The 19,084-nt window shown below is 58.8% G+C and overlaps 1 protein-coding gene across 16 annotated transcripts in view; it reads left to right on the top strand.

Annotated features, from left to right (window-relative positions):
• Positions 1-19,084, top strand: part of ENDOV (endonuclease V) — a 91,918-nt gene that overhangs the window by 354 nt on the left and 72,480 nt on the right. For 7 of the 16 annotated variants that reach the window (XM_032456634.1, XM_032456635.1, XM_032456640.1 and 4 more), the window contains exons 2-9: positions 101-272; positions 5,589-5,723; positions 5,928-5,967; positions 6,875-6,987; positions 7,763-7,831; positions 8,167-8,295; positions 10,781-10,854; positions 11,626-11,684. In XM_032456634.1, coding sequence (XP_032312525.1) covers positions 101-272; positions 5,589-5,723; positions 5,928-5,967; positions 6,875-6,987; positions 7,763-7,831; positions 8,167-8,295; positions 10,781-10,854; positions 11,626-11,684 — 791 coding nt within the window. Of the gene's footprint in view, positions 1-100; positions 273-2,440; positions 2,553-5,588; positions 5,728-5,927; positions 5,968-6,874; positions 6,988-7,762; positions 7,832-8,166; positions 8,296-9,742; positions 9,953-10,780; positions 10,855-11,625; positions 15,651-18,878; position 19,084 lie in introns of those variants that run through there. The other 9 variants (XR_004311592.1, XM_032456643.1, XM_032456639.1 and 6 more) reach the window with 9 other exon arrangements.

The raw sequence follows: 19,084 nt of genomic DNA, 5'->3' as shown, positions 1-19,084 counted from the left end.
CGGGCCGGACTCGGGTGCAGTGGGGGCGCGGTGTGAGGGCGGGAGGGTCCCCGGAAGAGCCCTGACTGACTCCCGGGCCTGGACGCGTGTTTGTCCTCAGGGAGCAAGCCCGGCTGAAGGCCTTTGTCGTGGACCGGGACACGGAGGCGTGGCAGCAGGACCCCGCCTTCTCGGGCCTGCAGAGGGTCGGGGGCGTGGACGTGTCCTTTGTGAAGGGCGACAGTGTTGGCGCCTGCGCGTCCCTGGTGGTGCTCAGCTACCCTGAGCTCGAGGTAACGCCCGGGGGGCGCTGGCCAGGGGCCGCGCCGCTTGGGCTCGGGGTGCGTTAGTGGGAGAGGCGGGGCCCTAGGCAGGGAACGGTGCCAAGGTAGAACCCCGGTTCTCCTTTTGTGGGAGTTCGTTAATAAATTGGGAAGCTTTTGACAAAAAGAGGAGGGGGATAAAAATCTCAATAAATTCTGTGACTGAGGTACCGAATTAACGCATGATCTCCAGGTCTGGCCATCGTCTTGGGCTCCCCATGTCGGGGACCCACAGCAGCACACTCCCAACTTACTCAAGCCGGAAATCTCTTGTCTTCCCAGACTCCTCACAGTCAGTCACACACTAACTCCATTTTTTTCCACCCCCTAAATATCGCTGGAGTCTGTCCCTTGGTCAGCATCCCTGCTGCTCCTTCCCCTGGCTGTGCCACTGTCACCTCTTCTGTAGGTGACAGGCAGAACCTTCACTGGGTTCCTGTTCCATGCTGCCAGCAGAGCAGTTTTCCTTAAAAGCAAATGTGAGCAGGTCACCACCTAGTCCACTTGAAACCCTTAAGTGCCCATCCTGTGATCTCAAGGTCAATAAAAGTAACACTCACTCATAAAGCGCTTATAAGAGGCTTTCCAAGACCTGACCCCTGTTCAGTGTAACTCATCGTAGGCTCGGCCCTTGCTACCACCCACACTCCTTACCCACTCCCCAGGACTGGAGGACTTCGGGTTCCTCAGACGTGCCTTGCTGTATCTGCCTGCCTCACTTTTGCAGTGAAGTTTCCTGTCCTAGAATGTTTTTCATCTGGCTAATTCTTCCTCATGTCTTTGGTCCTCAAGTAAGCCCCCCCTCATCCTGCAGGTTCAGGAGTTGCGCCCAGCACCTTCTCCTTCCTCTTCACCACCCTGGGATGGAATTGGCCTGTCTCCCCTACCAGAGTGTAAGCTCCACGATAGTAGGAGCCACTGCTGTCCTGCCCAGGGTTGTAGCCTTGGCACTTAGCTCCATGCCTGGCACATAGAAGATGCTGGAGTAGATACTTGAAGGAACAGTGTGCCCATTATTCCTTTGGAGTGAACAGTTCAGGAAGCCTTGTCTAAAGAAGAGCCTTGACGGGGAAATCTCAGCTCTGCAGCTCCAGTGTGCCCCCCCCCCCACCTGCTCCCAAAGCTGCGTCTTCCTGCCTCGGTGTCTTTTGCTTTACTTGGAAGACCCTGTAGTCAAAGTTTAGCAGAGATGTACTGATACCCAACTTGGAGTTTGATGGGGAGTAAACGAGGTCATGCCTGGAAAGCACTAGCATAACAGGCACGTGGCACCCGTCACAGTGAGTGTCAGCCTCTGTTAACTCGGGGGACAGCTGCTCGCTTTTCAAGACCCGATTCACTTGTTCCCGTCGCTCTGTCCCTTGCTCTAGCTGCAGAATTAACTGTCCCCTCGTCTCTGTCCTTGACCTCTTTCTACACGTGTGCTGGCACAGTACTTCTCACACCATGTTGAAGTTACCAGATTACGAGATGCTTGCGGATCTTACGGCCTATGGTCAGAGCGCTCTTCCTGTTCCAACAGTCCTCCTCCCCTCATTACAGTAACTGTTTTGAGCAGAGTCTCCTTACCTCAAAGGAAAGAAAAAGTTGGTTTATATTCTGTTTTTCTCACCATCTGCAGAGTCTCAAGGTTGGGGTTATGCCGTATTTCTTCTGTAACCCCAGCTCTCAGCCAAGTGCTTGCTGCTTGGATGTGGTCAGCACTTGTCGCCCTGTGGTATAGAGGCTTAGACTGGGAATGGATCTTGGAAGAGTCTGGCCCAGTGACTCCCAAATGCCCAACCGTGGATCTGTGCAGTTGCTCGGAAGTGTGTCTAGAAATACAGATTCCGTAGGCAAATCCGTAGGGACAGAAAGTAGATTCATGGTTGCCAAGGGCTGGGGAGTGGGATGGATGAAGGGTGACTGCTAGTGGGGACAAGATGATTCTGAGGGTGGTGAAAATGTTCTAAAATTTGATTATGTTTATGGTTGCACGACTCTAAACACCAGAAAGCACTGAAGATACTCCTCAAGTAACTTTATGGTAGTGAGCTGTATCTCAATAAAGTTATTAAAAAAAAAAAAAAGTTCCCGAACCCTACCTCGTTTACTGGTATTTGCCTTTTAAAAACAAACCATCTTCCCTGTGATTCCAGAGCAAGGCCAGGTTGAGTCACTGGTCTACCTTCCCCGCAGCTGGGAGTCCTTTCCTCAGCGTCCCTGACGAGTCGTGGCCTCACAACAGCCCATTGCACGGTCAGAGCCCTGGTCAGTGTGTTCTTTTCCCCACGGAGCTGAAATTGCCTGGTTGTGACTTCCGCCTTCAGGTGCAGAGCACAGAGCAAACGGTTTCCGCCCTCTTCTGCCAGCCCTCCCACTGTCAGCAGACAGCTCTGGGCTCTCCTGTCTTGTCTGCTCTGTCCTGAGAGTCTCACTGAGGTGACTTCCAGCTCCCTCGCCAGCCCTCCGACGGTGCCCGCAGTGAGCAGGGCCCATCTTTATGCCCCGGCATTGACCTGACTACCTCAAGTGCAGTTCGGCCATTGGTGGGGGGCACTGGCTCGCAGATCATTTCTGTAAGTGCAGTTCGGGACTAGGGCGCCACGTGGACGTTGGCTTAGGGTGGAACGTGCGGATCTTCACGGATTGCTGAGCGCCCAGGTCGTGCCCACCTGCTCACTGCACAATTGACTTCTCCTCCTCCTAGATTTCTGACTTGAGAATGTGCACACTTACTAAAAAGTTGAAAGACCAATTCATTGAACACCCATATACCCGCTGCTTAAGTGTCAGCTTTTTCTGATTTTGCCGTCTCCCCTGTGTGTGCGTACTGAGGTTGGAGGGTGCCTCCCAGAGCTTGTGACGGCTCACCAGGCCTGTGCTGAGAATGACATTTTTCTGCAAAAGGGCAGTGTCATTATCACACCTTAGGATATTTACCTAATTCCATAACTACGTGAACTCCATTCCTTATCCCATTTCCCCAGTTGCCGCCATCTGTTTCTTAAAGCTGCTTTTGTGTTGTTCTCTGATCTCTGAAACTTGTGCCGTAGTTTATGTTACAGTCACTGTTGCCGGTAGGTCCCGTTTACTGTGGGGAGTTTTGTTTCGTTTTGTTTGTTTACTGAGACACATCTTGAGCTGACTCTTCCGTGTTAGCTTCCCCAAGTTCCCCGTTGGCTCTCCATATGGAGGGTCAAATCGCCTGTTATTTTTGGAACGTTTCTTAGATGGTGGTTTTAAGTATTGGTTTCACTCCATAGTTTTGTTTCTTGTCTTCAGTCGTACGTATGCTGGGTTTTCCTCCTTGCCGGTGTTTTGGTCCGTTGCTCATCTGAGTTTTTATTTCTGCCGCGTGGTGTTCTCTGTCCGCCATTCGGTTGGTTTTCCTGCTGCCTGACTGGGGCAGCACTTCGTCAGCTCACCAGGTTTGATTATCGCCTTCTGAGTCCTCGTACCTCTGTACAGCCTTTTACTGTTCACTTTAAATGCTGCTTAAACAGGAAACTCAAGGGCTGGGGGTTCGGGTGGCCCACTGGGTTTAAGTCACAAGGGACAGTGAGGTGTAGTCTCACCAGTAACTAGTGTCCTCTTCTGAAGCAGAGTGGCCAGCGTGTCTTCCAATTCTTTGATCCTCTCGTTTCTGAAGAACCTTACACTTCTAGCCTCACCTTCTTCTCCACAAGCCCCCAGGGCTCACCTGCTTCTCCCCAGAGCAACATCTTCCTGATAAAGCTGTGACTGGCCCCGTGGACTTCCAAGCCCCTTCTCTCCAGTCCCTGCTGGCTGGGGCTGCCCACGAGCTCTCATGCCATCAGGCTCCCTGCCACATGCCCTACCCTTGTCCATCCTCACCTGCCTGCCCAGCACAGGGCCTGGAGCCGGCTCTGCGAGTCTGGGCTGCTTATTTCCACACATAGGCACACGCTGATGCTTGTAACTGGCTTGTGCCCCAGTTGTGGGTACCCCGTAGGTGCTGGGTAGAGGCGATTTGTCTCCCCTCTTGCGTGTCTCTGGTTTCCGGAGTTTCTGGGGAGAGATTCAGATGTAGCAGCCACCATCGTCCTGTGGGAACTCGGGCCACAGTTGGCGTTCACGTGTGTCCCTGTGAGGATGCATTCTGCTGTGTGGGGTTCAGCACTCCAGCCTGCGGGGTTCGCTGTGGATCGAATTCTCTGGTCTGTCATCGAATTAGACACTGCCCGCTTTGGGTCGTTGGCAGTTTGGTGCATTTCCTGTGAGTCAGTGAGGAAAGTGTTGGAAAAACAAGCCCCTCCTCTGTGCCATTAGTGCAGTCCCTTCACGTGGGGACGTGTGGTTATGACCCAGCTTTGAGGGAGGGGTGCGGGTATGATTTTGAAAGCTGTCACCAAGAGATTGGGGTGGGGAGGGTGGACAGTCACATTCGGGGATGTCCGAGCGTTCTGGAGAATGTGTGCTGAGTGGGAAGCGTTCTCCATCTCAGGCCGGTCTGGCTCTAATGACATGTCAAGGTTAAGGGGCCTTCGGGCTGCCGTTCTGTGCTCTGAGCTGGCCCCTGTTCCAGTATTGACAGGGCCTCCTCTTCCATGTGTGTTAGGACTTCTCAGTTGGAAGGACAGTCTGTCAGAGCGTGTGACAGCTGTCTGGATGGTCCCCAGCAGATCCACCAGCCCCAGACCCACGGCCCCGCTCCTCCCAGTGTGCGCAAGGCCTTTCAGCGCACCATCCCTGGGGCGTCCCCCCTCCCTCTCTGGGATTATTTGCAGTCACGGCCTCAGAGTTTTCCTTTTTGGACCCTGCCACCCCTTGGGACCCAGTTCTCTTCCAGACTGCCTCACTGAGGCCTGTCCTTTCTCTAAAACACTTGCAGTCTCTTGTGAGGCTGGACTTGCCCTTCTGGCTGTTGTAGCCGCCATGAAGACCTGGTGTTTTCTTCCCTGAAGCCCCTTCTAATGTACCTTCTAACGCTGAGATGTCCTTATCCACAGGCGCTTCTTGTGCTTTGTCTTCTGTGAGCCTGGCAGAAGAGGGGAGGGCAGAGGGGGGTGGTGGGGGACAGCTCTGATTTACAAAGGAGGCAGCCTCGGGAGGGGCTGGTCCACACAGGGTGTGGCCAGGACTTGGAAACGGCAGGGCCGCTCATATGCAGGGTGGATCACCCATCCCCAGATAGTGAGGCAGGGAAGGGGGCCTTGGGGGTGGGCCTGGGAGACGAGGAGGGAGCTGGCAATGGAAAGGATTGATGGACGAGGGCTGAGGGCGTGCAGGGAGGCAGGTGGCCAGGACCACGGGGCGTGCGGTGACCTGGGTGCCTGGTGGCAGGTGGTGTATGAGGACTGCCGAATGGTTAGCCTGACGGCCCCCTACGTGTCGGGCTTCCTGGCCTTCCGAGAGGTGTCCTTCATGGTGGACGCGGTGCGGCGGCTGCGGGAGAAGGAGCCCCACCTTGTGCCCCAGGCAGGTACCTCGGCTGGGCAGGAGGGGAGGGCCTCCCGCAAGGCACTGCCTGGGGAGACCCCGTGAGCTTCCAGGAGAAACGCTTTTGCCCAGAGCAGAGGGACACGGCCTAGAAAGCTGGGCCCCTCCTGGTGCTCCGGATCGCCCCCACCTGAGGGGCAAGGGGCACTTCAGCTGACTGGGACGTTCCCGTGGCTTTTCCAGGTCCTGTTCGTGGACGGAAATGGGGTGCTCCACCACCGAGGTAATTTTCCTGAGAGGGACCCGGAGGGGCCCTGGCGCTCACGCTCCTGCTGGCCTTGCTCTCCTGTCAAGACCCCTGGCGGAGAATCCTTCCGCCTCTTCACTCCGCCTCTTTCCTGCCCACCCCCGTGACTTCCCCGACCGCCCCCCCATCCCCGACTGGCCTGCCCTGGCCCAGCTCAGGGACCACCGCCCGGTTGGGACCTGATGCTACCAGAAGTCAGCCCTGAGCTGAGCCAGCCTGTCCCGCTGGCAGCCCGCCCTGCGTCCTGACAGGCCCTTGCCTGAAACCAGGCAGGAGCAGAAAGGTGTGACCGTCCCCCACGGACGTGGGGAAACCAGCCCAGGGCAGGACGGCTAAGGGGGAGGGGCTGTTTTACCCTCAGATGCAAAGCTGGGGGGTGGGCAGCAGAGGGGGCGGGAAGGGGTGTCATTGGGCTTTCCAGCTCCTGCCCTGGAAGCCTGTGGGCCCAGAGCAACCCTGGATGCTAGCACAGGGCCAGCAGGCCAGCCCTGGGCCTGGACCCCAGGCGCTGCAATCCTGGCCTCCTGGCAGGGGCCCCGTGGCCCTGGGGGAGTTGGGGGGTAGAGACGCAGAGGTCTGATGGTGGCCACAAAGGAGAGGGGGAGGAGGGAAGGTGCCAGAACGTGAAAGGAGAAGCAGGTGAAGTGAGTGAGCACGCTAATTGGGCTCCTAATCTTGAGGGGACGGAGGGGGTGTCCTGTGCCCAGCCCACCACCCAGAAAGCCGGGTGGGGCTCAGAGGCCTGCTCCCCGGCCCTCGCCCCATAGGCCTCTGTTCACGTGGAGGAGCTTGGCAAGGCCGCGGTGTGGCCCCAGTCCCTGCGTCTCTTGACTGCTGGGCTCACATCCCACCACCCCAGCCTCACCCTCCTCTGCCCCCACAGGCTTCGGGGTGGCCTGCCACCTTGGCGTCCTCACAGACCTGCCCTGCATCGGGGTGGCCAAGAAACTGCTGCAGGTGGACGGGCTGGAGAACAGCACTCTGCACAAGGAGAAGGTGAGGGGCCTGTGGGAGCGTCGCACGAAGGCCGCCCGCTGCGGGCCAACCCTGCCCAGGGCGCCCTCCCCCACCTGTCCTGGATTGCGGGCCCGAGTGAGGAAGACCCGCTTTCTCTGCACACTCCGGGTCCCCCGTGGGTGGTGGGCCATTGCGGGAGACTCGAGCTCCTCTCCCAGCCTCCTGGGTGCGAGCTTGCCTCTGCCGTGGCGCTCCATGTGGCATCTGGGGCCTGTGCAGGGCTGAGTACTTTTCCACACGCCACCTGCCTCGGGACATCTCCCTCTGGGCCCCACTGGGCCCCACCTCGGAGGGAGCCAGTGACACGTGTGGCTCTCCTGCCCAGACAGCCGGCTGAGAACAGGGCTCAGCTGTGTCCTCTTGTCCTCCCGGTCCCCGTGCCTGCTTTGCTTGTTGAGCTGGCAGGGCCTCTGGCCCGCTCAGGGGGCCAGTACCCACACCCAGCCCCAGCCCCAGCAGCTTGTTGGGTTGAATCAAGTGCTCACATTTCTAGCAGGAGAGAAAGCGGCGGGAAGTAAGTGGCTTCAGGAGGGTGTGGCCCTGTGTGTGCGCCAGCCGGGTGCCTCCACCCCCAACTCGGGGGCCTGGGCTGGCTGCTGCCCCTTCTCCGCTGTGGGATGAGGGGGGAGCACCTCGTCAGGCTGGGCAGCGCCCTGGATGCAGGGTCCACTCACAGATGGGCCCTTCCGTCTCTGGCCTGCCTCAGCCCGTCACCAAGAAACGTGTTTCTCCAAGTCTTTTCTCTGTTCTCCAGATACGACTCCTGAGGGCTGGAGGAGACTCGTTTCCGCTGATGGGAGGCTCTGGGACCGTCCTGGGCATGGTGAGTGGCCAGGGACCTGTGCCCCACCAAGGCAGACCTCTCATCCGAGAGCCAGTATCTGTGTACACATGCACGCCAGACCCCGTCCGCCTCCCCGTCTTCCCACCGCTCGGGCTGACCCGGGCTGTGCCTGCATCTCTTTCCTCCCCTCCCTCACTGTACTGAGGGGACCTCCAAGCCCTCGCTCACCCCTCCCCATCCCCAAGACAAGCAGCAGGAAGGTGCCCGAGGGTGCTGGCGGCGCCCCAAGCTCCCTCCTACCACCCAGGACGAGTTGTCCATCCTTCAGCCCACAGAGCTTGCCCCAGCGCCCTGACCCTGCTCTCCTGTCCCAGGCCCTGAGGAGCCACGACCACAGCACCAAGCCCCTCTACGTCTCTGTGGGCCACAAGATGAGCCTGGAGGCAGCCGTGCGCCTGACCCATGGCTGCTGCAGGTTTCGGATCCCGGAGCCCGTGCGCCAGGTGGGTGGCTGACTCACAGCACCTGCCCTTGCCAGTGCCCCCAGGCAAGGAGAGGCCTGTAACCACCTGTGGAAGAGTCTGGGCCACGCCGGGCGTGGTGGGAGGAGCAGGGCCTGAAGGGTGCAGAGCTCCCAGTGGCTCATCCTGCAGCCCCACCCTGCCCAGGCCCTGTGGCCTGCTGGGCCGCTGCACTCAGCCTCTCAGCCTCCTGCACCCTGGGTCCTCAGGAGGATCAGCTGACATCAGCTCAAACGGCAGAGCAGCCTGCCAGCCCCTCAGGGCCAAACTGCCTAGCTGGCAGGGAGGGAGCGGCCAGCCCTCAGCTAGGGAGGCCCCTGCAAGGCTGCTGGGCAGGGCTGGGGAAGACCTGTGCCAAGGGTGCCAGTCAGGAGACTCTGAGGTGTGGCCACGCCAGGCACCCAAAACCTAGCTTGGGACCCGGAGATCAGAACTCTAGTGATTGAGTCGGCCCAGCTGAGAAAAAGCTGACTGCAGGCATGGGAGATAGAACCACGTGCAAGGTGCCCTTGGGCTCGCCTCAGTGACAAGGAGGCAACAGTCACAGCGGGTGCACGGCAGGAAGCCCATGGAGTGAGCGTCCGTGAGGAGCTGTCCTCAGGAAGAGACCTGCTGGAAGAGAAGGGGGAAGGGCAGTCCAGGCCGGAGGGCTGGCATTTGCAAAGGCCCTGGGGCCAGAAAGAGCCTGCTGCCCAGAAACCTGAAGGAAGATGTGGCTGGAGCCTGGGCAGGGACGGGCGGGTGGAAGCCTGTGAGTGTCACGGCTGTGACAGAACCTTAGGTGCACCACTGGGCTCTGGATGTGAGTCCCGAGGGGACACTCGGATTTGCCATCACAGCAGTGGCTCTCTGCACGGCCTGCTGCTACCCGTCTGCCTGAGGCCTGTGCTGCTTCAGCACGAGGCAGCCTGCCGGAGAGGCCACGGGCCTGCCCCGTCCTCTCAGCTCAGCACCAGCTGGTGACGCTGGAAGCTTGAGGGCCCTGGCTCTGCCTCCCCCAGCACCTGCTGCCCACCTCTGGGCCTAGGGCCTCCCAGCTGCTGGTGTGCAGGCTGGCCTCCAGGTGGCAGTAGCAGCCCGCACAAGGCTGCAGTTCTTAGCCCCTGCTGCCAGCCCCTCTCAGGGCGGTGCAGAGACACGGCCTCTGGGGTGGCATTCAGAGTGGACTGGCTGAGTATCCACCAACCTGTGTACAGGGTTCGTAGGTGCGAGGGTTCTCAAGCCTTGGGTGTGAGTCCTGGCCCCAGGGGGCCTTCCCTCCCCTATTCCCACCCACCTGTGCAACCTCACACAGATTGGGCTGGGAGACCCAAAAACTCTCCCCAGGTCTTCAGAGCCAGGGACTCTGCTGAGCTGGAACAGTGGGCAGGGCTCTGTCCCCTCTGTGCCTCACTTTGCCCCAGTGTGTGTGGTGGCCATGTCCTTGCAGGTAGAGGATGCCCTCTAAAGCCCCATGAGCCCCTAACGTGGGCAAGGACCGTGTGTCTGCCCTAGTACAGAGCCAGCCATCTGCGCCCAGGAGGAGGGGAGGGAGCCCTGTCCAGCAGCACTGGCGCTCTCTTTGTCCGTCTTCTTGCTCGGCCTGCTTGCCTGTTTACACTTTTTCCTCCTGACCACTTCTGGAAGCTCTGAGGAGAGGGTAAGAGAGGGCTCAGTGCCTGCTCCCTTGGTCCCAGGCCTGTTGCCTGTGTGTCAGGCCAGGCCGGGCTGCTGCTGGGGAGGGCGGGAGGTACGCCTCGCCTCTGCGGGGCCTTTCCCCTGGGCACCCTGCTGCCCGCCCTGCCCGCGTGCCCCTTCACTCTGAAGCAGAAGCAGTTGGGGGATTAGCTGCTGTGTCCTGTCATGCGGGGCGAAGCAGGGCTAAGCCCATCTGAGCTGGGATCAGGGGCTTCCTGAGGACAGACCCCCCCCCCCGGTGGGGGTCAGCCTGTGGGAGTATCCAGGTGGCAAGGTCCTGGAGGGTCCCACTCAGGCCTGATCCCCTCTGCCCAGGGTCTCCCCCGATCCCAGTCTGTGGCTTGCAAGCCTCCTTTCATTCTGGAGACTCCGCAGAACTTTCCAGACACTTCCCCAGGGACAGGGGTCACAGCTGACACCAGCCAGGAGACAGATGAGCCAAAAGTGAGGACAGACAAGCTGGGCTGAGGGCAGTGTTCAGAAAAAAGGGTTTTAGCAGAGAAACCTTGGGCTCAGACAAAACCTACAGGGAAGCACAAACTGAGCCCAGTGGAAGCCAGCAGAAACAGAGGGGGCACCCAGTACGTTCCCTCAGGCTCTTTGGGAACATGCCATGGAGCATCTTGACGAGAGGGCCTGGCACTGTGTCACCCACACACCACAGGGCTGCTGCGCCTGGTCCCGAAGGCAGGGCTTCCATGGGGGGTCCAGGCTGCCGGGCTGGGGCTCGTCCAGAGGCCAGCTCGGGACCCTAGCTGCCACCTCTCACTCGAGCCATCCCCTTCCTCAGGCTGACATCCGCTCCCGAGGCTACATCCACAGGACCCTGGGCATCGGTGGCACCCCTGCCCCGGGGCGGGAGAGGTGAGTGCCCAGGTGTCCGGGTCATGCCCACAGGGGGCTGTTTCTGGTGGCTGAGCCTCTCCCTGCTGTGCGCTGAGGCTCAGGCCAGATGTGTAGGGCCAGGCAGGGGAGGCAGAGTTCCTGAAGGGACAGAAGAGGAGCCAGCAGAACGTGGGGGGCTGGTGTGACTCCATGTTCAGTGGGAAGTCTCTAGAAACCCCCAAAGCCCAAGGCCCGCCTCCCACCAGGGTGGCTCCCCACCTGTCTCAATCCATTTATCCGTGAGGCACTGGGGTGTGGGCTCGCACACAGGGCGAGCGAGTCGGGTGGGCCTGGCTCGGCACCACCAGCTCTCTGAGCCTGTTTCCTCAGCTGTGTGGCTGCACAGTGTCTCATCCTGCCGTGTTGTGTAGTGACAGCCAGAGGTGGCTGGTTACCCCATCCTTACAGTACTTACCAGAGGCAGGCACTGAGGTCACTTTGCAGACGAGGACACTGAGGCAGCTGGGGTGTCCTGTCCCACCAGGAGCCGTTGCAAGCACGGTGTTTCCTTTATGCTCCCTTCAAGCTGTGCTGTCCTGGGCCCGGCTGAGCTGCTTTGAGAACTTGGGGAAGTTGTAGCTGGGACCCCCAAGCTCTCCAGGGGTTGGGAGCCGGCTGTTGGGATCCACCCCGTCCTCTGGCCTGGGCCCACAGGGCCCCAAGCATCCAGGTGGCACGGTCTTCAGGGCCTACCTGGGGAGCGAGGGGGCTCTGGCATTTGATGCTGCCCTTTCTCAATGTCATTACCAGGAGCAGGAAGGCACCAAGGCCAAGGGCAGGCCCCGAGGGAGTCTCAGAAGAGCTGGCAGGTAAGGACAGGCCCCCTGAAGCCCACAGCCAAGGCCCCAGGACACACCAGAGAGCCCCAGGCCCAGACGCCCAGGGCCAGGGCTGAGGGTGGCCCAAGCTGGTCGCCTGGAAGACTCTCGGGCTGCCCACGGCACCGCTCCAGTTCATCTGTAGGGACTTGGGGAGCGGCCCTCCAGAAGCGGGCAGCCTGGCCCCAGGACATGGGGCCACAGCAGGCACCGCCCTGCTCAGATGGGCCAGGGGGCTGCCGCCTCATTCCGTGGTCACGAGGCCTGGGGGCCTGGAGCAAGCTCAGCGGAGGCTGGAGCTCACGCGGCCGAGCGCCAGGCCCGGAGAGAGCGCCTGAGATTAGCTTCCCAGGAGCGCAGGAAGGGGCTTGGCGTTCACCGCGAGTTTTCTGGTGTTTTCTTTGGTTTCGTTCTGAAAGCGCTCAGGTGAGCTTACAGCTGCCGGACTGTGTGCACGGCCAGGGCTCCTGGCCCATCTGCTCCTCCGAGTACACATGCCACTTGCTTTGTGTTCATTTATAACCCAGCCTTCCTCTCCCCGCCGGCCAGCCACTTGGAGCCACTTCCACCCCGGCCAGGGAGGGTCCAGCCTGGGGTGGCTGCTGGCACCCACGGGTCCTGGACGAAGGGGAGAAGAGCCTGGAAAGGGCCCGAGGGTCGGGGGACGCGCAGGCAGTCTTGGCTGCAGGGATGGGGTGCCAGACAGAGTGCCAGCGCCAGTACCCGAGGGGATGGGTGTCGGGCTGTGCTGCCCTGGCCTGAGGCTGTGAGGGCAGGACGCCCACTGAGGCCACAGCCCCACTGTGTGCAGGTGCCGAGAGCTCTCCCCTGTTCCTGCCAGCCCGGCTCGCTATCCCCGCCAGCCTCTTCACCCAGCCTCCAAGTTCATCTCCACTTGGGAAAGCAGCTCAGCCCTGTCCCTGACTTGGCCCCCCGCCTGGCCACTCCTCTCAGTGTTAGCTGAAGTCCCAGTGGAGGTCCCTGTGTGCCTCCCAAGCAGCCCCCGGTCCTCCACCTGCCGGCTCGCCCCCCAGGCCCCCTGAGGGCCCTGGAATCTTTGCTGAGGGGATGAGGAAGCCAGCGGAGGTCTGTCTTGCCACTTACCCTGCCTGTCGGGAAGGAGCTGGTTGTCGTGGTTCTGCAGCCTGGACCGGAAGCCCAGGGAGGCCCCGGGTCTCGGCACTCCCCCCACGGCCCTCCGGTGCCTCTCCATTCACTCACGATGAGAAGGGAGCTCTCCTCTGGGGCCTCGGCTCCTGAAAGAAGCAAAGGGGACAAGTGAGCAAGGCAGCCTGGGGTTTCGGGCCAGCAGGGTGCTGCCCGCCTTCCCCTCCTGCTTCACCTGCGCTCCTGAAGCCTGGTGTCGGGCGGGGCGGGGCTCCCTGCTCAGCAGCCCCTAGTCGGACACTGCAGTAGGAGGTGGGTCAGCCTCGGTCGGGGGCGGTGAGGTCCAGAGGGCCTTTGGATGCCACCCAAGTGCTTCTGGCTGCACTCGAAGGCCCGGCAGGTTCCAGCATATTTCACAAGTGCCTCCAAGGGGGCTCCTGTAGCGGGAAGGACTGTCCCAGGTACTGATCTGCGGTCCCGCTCATGCTGCCTCCCCAGGTGTCTGCCCAGGCACACCTTTCTTCTCCCCTCAGCTTCCTCTCTCCTTCCAGTTCTGGGCCTGAGAAAAACACTTGCTCATCACAGCCTGGGGGGCACAGGGAGCCGCAGCTCACCCCGCCCTCCCCAGCAGGCCCCGGGCCGTCTGCCCACCCTGCCCAGGCTCCGGGGTGCTGTTCCTGTGGCTTTGGAGCCCGCACCTTGGTACCTGCAGCTTCCGGCTCACTGTGCCCACAGTGCCCCCAGCTCCCCCTCCCTCACGGTCTGTCTCCCAGCAGAGAAGGTGGCACATGGCATCTGATGGCGCTCCAAGAGGGGCCTGTGTTCTTGTGGGGGAACAGACGCTCGGTCAGGTTGAGGACTGAGTGTGAGCATCTGCGTGGCGCCCCTGCCGGCAGCAGCGCAGTCCGTTCCCAGTACATGGAACGTGGTGGGTGTCCAGCAGCAGCTGGGCTCCTCGATGAGACATTAGCGGTCAGAGGGACGGATGGCCTAGGGTCCGGTCAGAGGCGTGAAGGGAGCTCGGGGCCGGAGAAGGCCCCCAGGGCTGCCTCCCTAAAATCCCTGACGGTCACTGGGCACAGGCAGGCCTGGGCGGGGCTCCTGGGGGTCATCCCCACCTGAACACAGCCATGGCCCTGGGGGGTGCCCAAGGACGTGGGAAACAGAGGCACTTGGCTGGGGCCCCAGGCAGCTGCTGCTTCATTCACACCCCTGCTGAGTCCGAGGGCGCTCAGCCGCCCCAGATGCGCCCCATCCTGGTGCCCAGGACGCTGTGCTCTGGTGGCTTCGGGAAGCTCATCCCCTGCCTGGTGCTCCACCACCACTGCCCTCCTAACTCCTCGGAGCCCTCTCCCTGCCCAGAGCTCATCAGGACCAGGGGGTGGGAGGGTGTGGGTGTGCAGGATGGGAGCCAGGCAGAGCTGGCTGGGCCTGGCGGCTTTGTACCAACAGCGCTGGGGCAAAGCTGGAGCGTCTGATGGGGTCACGCCGCCCTTCCTCCCCGGGCAGCGGCAGCCCCGTGCAGGGTGGCTGTGGCACAGAGCCCCTGGCCACCACTAGCTGGCTTCCTGTCTCTGTGAACTTGCACATTCTGGGTCCCTCATAGGAATGGAGTCGCAGCATGTGACCTTTGTGTCAGGCTTCTCTCAGCACAGCGTTTTCAGGGTTCGTCTGAACTGCTGCGTGGCCAGATAATACTCTTGTGTGGATAAGGCCACTCTGTTCATCCGTTCACCCGCTGCCGGATGTTTGGATCGTGGGGGCTGTTACGAGTGGTGCTGCTGCGAACATCGATGCACAAGTGTTTGTGTGAACTTAGGTTTTTAGTTCTCTTAGGGGTGAAATTTCTGGGGGCCGTGGTGCCGCTATGTTTACGTTCTTGAGGAGTAGCTGTGGTGTTTTCCTGTTGTTTTCCATGGCACCCGTGCCTTTTTGCAGCCCCGCCACCAGCACGCAGGGCTCCTGTTTCTGCACACCCTCCGCCTGCCACCGTCTGTCTGCTGGACGCGCGCGTGCCGGTGAGGCGGTATCTGGGTGAGGTTTTGACGTGAATTTCCCTGATGACTGGCGATGCTGTGCGCCTCTCGTGTGCACGTGGGCTGTTTGTGTGTCTTCCTGGGAGAAACGTCCACTGAAATCCTGTGCCCTTTTAAAACCTGTTACCTGTCTTTTTATTGTTGAGCCGTACAAATCCCTGTGTGTCCTGGATAGCAGACCCTTTCCAGGTGTGCGATTTACAGATACGTCCTCCTGCTCTGTGGGTTGTCTTCATTTTATTGATGATGCCCTTTGATAAATGAAAGATTTAACATTTGATGAATCTGTTTTTCATTTGTTGCTTGTGCTTTTGGTGTCGTAGTGAAGAAGCCGTTGCCTAATGCAACGTCACAAAAAATGCGTTTCCTCCTTTGTTTTCTTCGAAGACTTCTGTAGCTTCAGCTCTTATGTTTAGATCTTTGACCCATTTTGAAGTAATTTTTGTGTAAAGCTATCTGGGGGTCCTTGTAATTCTGTACGAGTTTTAGAACCGGCTTGTCCATTTCCACCCCCAAAAAATGCATTTGGGGTTTTGACAGTGACCGCACGGACCAGTTTGGAGAGCACTGCTGTCTCAGCGGATCACCTCTTCCAGGCGCTGAGCACGGGGTGTCTTTTCACTTAGTTACGCCTTCTTTAGTTTCTTCCAACAGTGTTTTATCATTTTCATTGTACAAGTCTTGTACTTCTTTTAGTTAAGTTTATTACTGTTTTATCCTTTTTGATGCTATTGTAAGTGGAATTGTTTTATTAATTTTATTTTTGGATAATTCACTGCTGTTATATAGAAATACAACTGGTTTTTGTATCATGTATGCGGCAACTTTGCTGTGCTCATTTATTAGCTCTAATTTGTGTGTGTGTGTGTGTGTGTGTGTGCGTGCGTGTGTGCATGCGTGTGTGCTTCAGGAGTTTTATGTATAAGGTCATGTCTTTCGCAGATAGAGAAAGTTTTATTTCTCCTTCCCAATCCGAGTGCCCTTTATGGCGTGTTCTTGCCTGACCGTCCTGGCTAGACCCTCCAGCGCGGTGCTGAATGGACGTGGGGGCAGCGGACACCCTTGCCCATTCCTGGCCCTAGGGGGAGAGCTTTCAGTCCTTCGCCCAGACGGTGGTGTCGGCTGTGGGTTTTCCGTAGATGCCCTCTGTGGGGTTGAGGGAGTTCCTTCCGTTCTTGGCTTTTCTGTTTCTCTCATGAAGGGGCGTTGGGCTGGCCGGTGCTTTTCCTGCACCTGCTGAAGTGTTCACTTGCCTTCACTCTGTTAGTGTTGGGTGTTGTCATGTTGACTGATTTTCATATTCTGAGCCACTCTTGCATTTGTGGAATAAACCCCACTTGGCCGTGGTGTGTAATCCTGTTACTATGCAGCTGAATTTGATTTGCTAGTATTTTGCTGAGAATTTTTGCTTCTATATTCATGAGGGACACGGGCCTGCAGTTTTCCTGTGGTGTCTCCGTCTGGCTTTGCCGTGAGGGCAACACTGGCCTCACAGGACAGCGAGGAAGCGCTCTCTTCTCTTCGGGAAGAGGCTGAGGACTGGCGTTGACTCTTGTTGAAGCCTTGGGCAGAGTCGCCAGGGAAGGCCCCTGGCCTGTGCTTGTCTCTGCTGGGAGGGTTTTGGTTACTGATTCAGTCTCTGCGTGTTGCAGTTCTGTGAAGACTTTCTGTTTCTTCTTGAATCAGCCCATAGTTTGTGTGTGTCTAGGGATTTGTCCATTTCATCCAGACTGCCCAGGTGTTGCATGTAATTATTCATGGAGTTTCTTTCTGTGTCTGTGATGGTGTGCTGGTGTCCTCTGTCACTCCTGATGTTAGCAGTCAGTGTTGCCTGAAGCGCCCTCTCCCCACCCTCAAGATGTCCCCCCAACCAGTGCCTACCCTGGTGGTGGGCATGGATACAGCCTGAGCTTCTCAGAGGGCCGGGTGCCAGAGTTCATATTGGAGGGGTTCTGGGGTCCGTGGGAGCGCCGGAAAGCAGCATGGTGGGGAGTGGGAGGGGCTTGGAGGCCGCATGTCCCTCCCACCTCCACCCCCACCTCCAGGGGTCTACCCTGCAGGCCACGTGGGGCCCTAAGTGTGGCGGTGTCTGGGCTCCTTCCCACAGAACCTTAAAAATAGGGCCGAGACAATATCCATCTTCACAGACCACAGCCCGCCCCAGAACCAAGAATAAGTCTCGAACCACTCAATAATTCAGGTTGGATCCAAATCGATTTTCCTGTTAGCCTGGCAGGCATTGTGCCCCTTCCCAGAGTCCACACTCCGCCCGGGGACTGAGATTGAGAGGCTACCACGAGGTGGTGGGCCATTGCAGGTCACACCCAGGCCCCTCAGGGCACCACCCCAGTCTGTCCCCCTCCCCTCTCTTGGAGCAGCAGGAATGGAGGACACCCAGGGCTGGGAGTGGCCCTTTGTGATCAGGTCAAACCCAAGCCCCAGGGAGGAGGCCCGGCCGTGTTCCTAGCTGTTCGGGGACCCCTCCTCTGCCCCCTACTTTTTGACATTGGCCTCTTTGGGCTCGGGTCTGAGCTGGGATCCTCGGCCCCACCTCCCCTCCCCTCCCAGGCTTCTGGGGTTTCAACCCTCCAGGGCCTGAGGGGCCAGCCTGGGCTCTGGGGGAGCCAGTCTCCCCTGCCTTTGGCCCCAGTCACTGTGCACACACACCCCTCAGGGTCTGCTTTCCAGCCTCCTCCTGGAAGTGTCCCTAAAGGGACTCACCTGGGGCCTGTGGGGGAACACCCGGGGACAAGGAAGCGGGCCCTGGGTTCCGGCCCAAGGCCTCTGCACTTGTTGGGGGTTGGGGGCCGGGTGGGGGGGCCTCTCTGCCTGGTCTACCCACTGCAGGTTTGGCCCAGCCCCAGCAGCCCCTGGCCAGGCCCTGCATGGAGTTTTACCAGATTATTAATTAAAGGCACAGGCATGCGGCAGCAGTGACACCCAGATGAATAGCACTCTGGGTAATTAGCGGGGTGCCGTGGAAGTGATGGAGCGCCGCCCGCTATCCCTGGTTCACCTCCCGGGAAGCAGGAGCCACTTCTCGCAGTTCCCTGTCACGGTGGGCGACGCTGGGGCCGGGCGGGGCCTGCGGGCTGGAGGGGCCAGGGCACAGCTGTTGCTTGTGGACAGGGCTGGGCCCTCCCCTGGCTGGTTCCTCCCCACCCAACCAGGAGAAAAATGGGGAGGGGGCGGGAAGGCGGGAGGCAGGCTATGGGGGAAGGGTGCGGGTGGAGACAGGCGGGCAAGCGACCAGGAGCGGCTCAGAGAGGGAATCTGGTGCACGAGGGGGTCCTGCCCTGGAAGAGGACGTCGCTCCCTGGGCCCTTCCCTGGGGCTGCAGGCACCTGGTGGGGAGCAGGCTGCAATGTTTTTGTATTTTTGTTACATGAATTGCACTGTGTTTTGGTGGGGTTTTTTTTAATCAAGGTTATTAATGTAAATACTTTAAATAGTCAAATACTTCTGTGCGACTGGAAATGAAAACCCAGTAGCTCCTTACTCACCTACTCCTCTCCTTTCCTGATCGCTCCTTCTCAGAGGCAAATTTTTGTTATTTTATAGGGGTATTTTTTGGAGGGTAGGTGGTGGTTCTGTTTTTGTTACTTCTAAGTAACACACTAATGCTGACTTTCTGGGGTTTTTTAGATTTAGAAACTATCCATTGACTTTCTGCTGTGGGGCTTGAGAGTTTGTTCCCTCACATAGCCCCTCATACACATGCAGGGCGCGCGCACACACACACACACACACACACACACACTTTCCTTCCACCCATCTCATTTTGCTTGAATCAGAATTCAGTGTCTGCATTGTTCTTTCTTTGCACGCACCGTTCACAGCTGAGTAATGTATCGTAATTACATCTTCTTTCTTGTACAACCTCTCGTCTTTCCTGCACTGGATAATTGCCTCATGTTTTGGGGTTGGTTTATTTTCTGTGTACCCATTACTTATTTATTCACAAACCCTGCAATGGAAATATAAATCTCTTTTTGGGACAGTTAAAAGCATCAGGCCATCTTGAGTTTATTTTTTTCTTCAGGCCTGTGGTAGCCAGCCTCCAAGGTGGCCCCTAGGGATCCACACCTCCTGGGACTGGTGTATTCTCTGGCCACGCTGGACCAGGTCCATCTGTATGACCAGTGGGGGTACGGAAGTGAGGGTGTGTCACTTCTGATCCTAGCCTAAACACATTGGGACTTTTGTCTGGATGGTACCCCTCCTTCTCTCTCCCCCTCCTTATTCACT

Source organism: Camelus ferus, chromosome 16 (assembly GCF_009834535.1).
Source record: "Camelus ferus isolate YT-003-E chromosome 16, BCGSAC_Cfer_1.0, whole genome shotgun sequence".
Taxonomy (NCBI): Eukaryota; Metazoa; Chordata; class Mammalia; order Artiodactyla; family Camelidae; genus Camelus; species Camelus ferus.
Note: the sequence above shows the minus strand (reverse complement) of the source record. Positions and strands in the feature narration are given on the sequence as shown.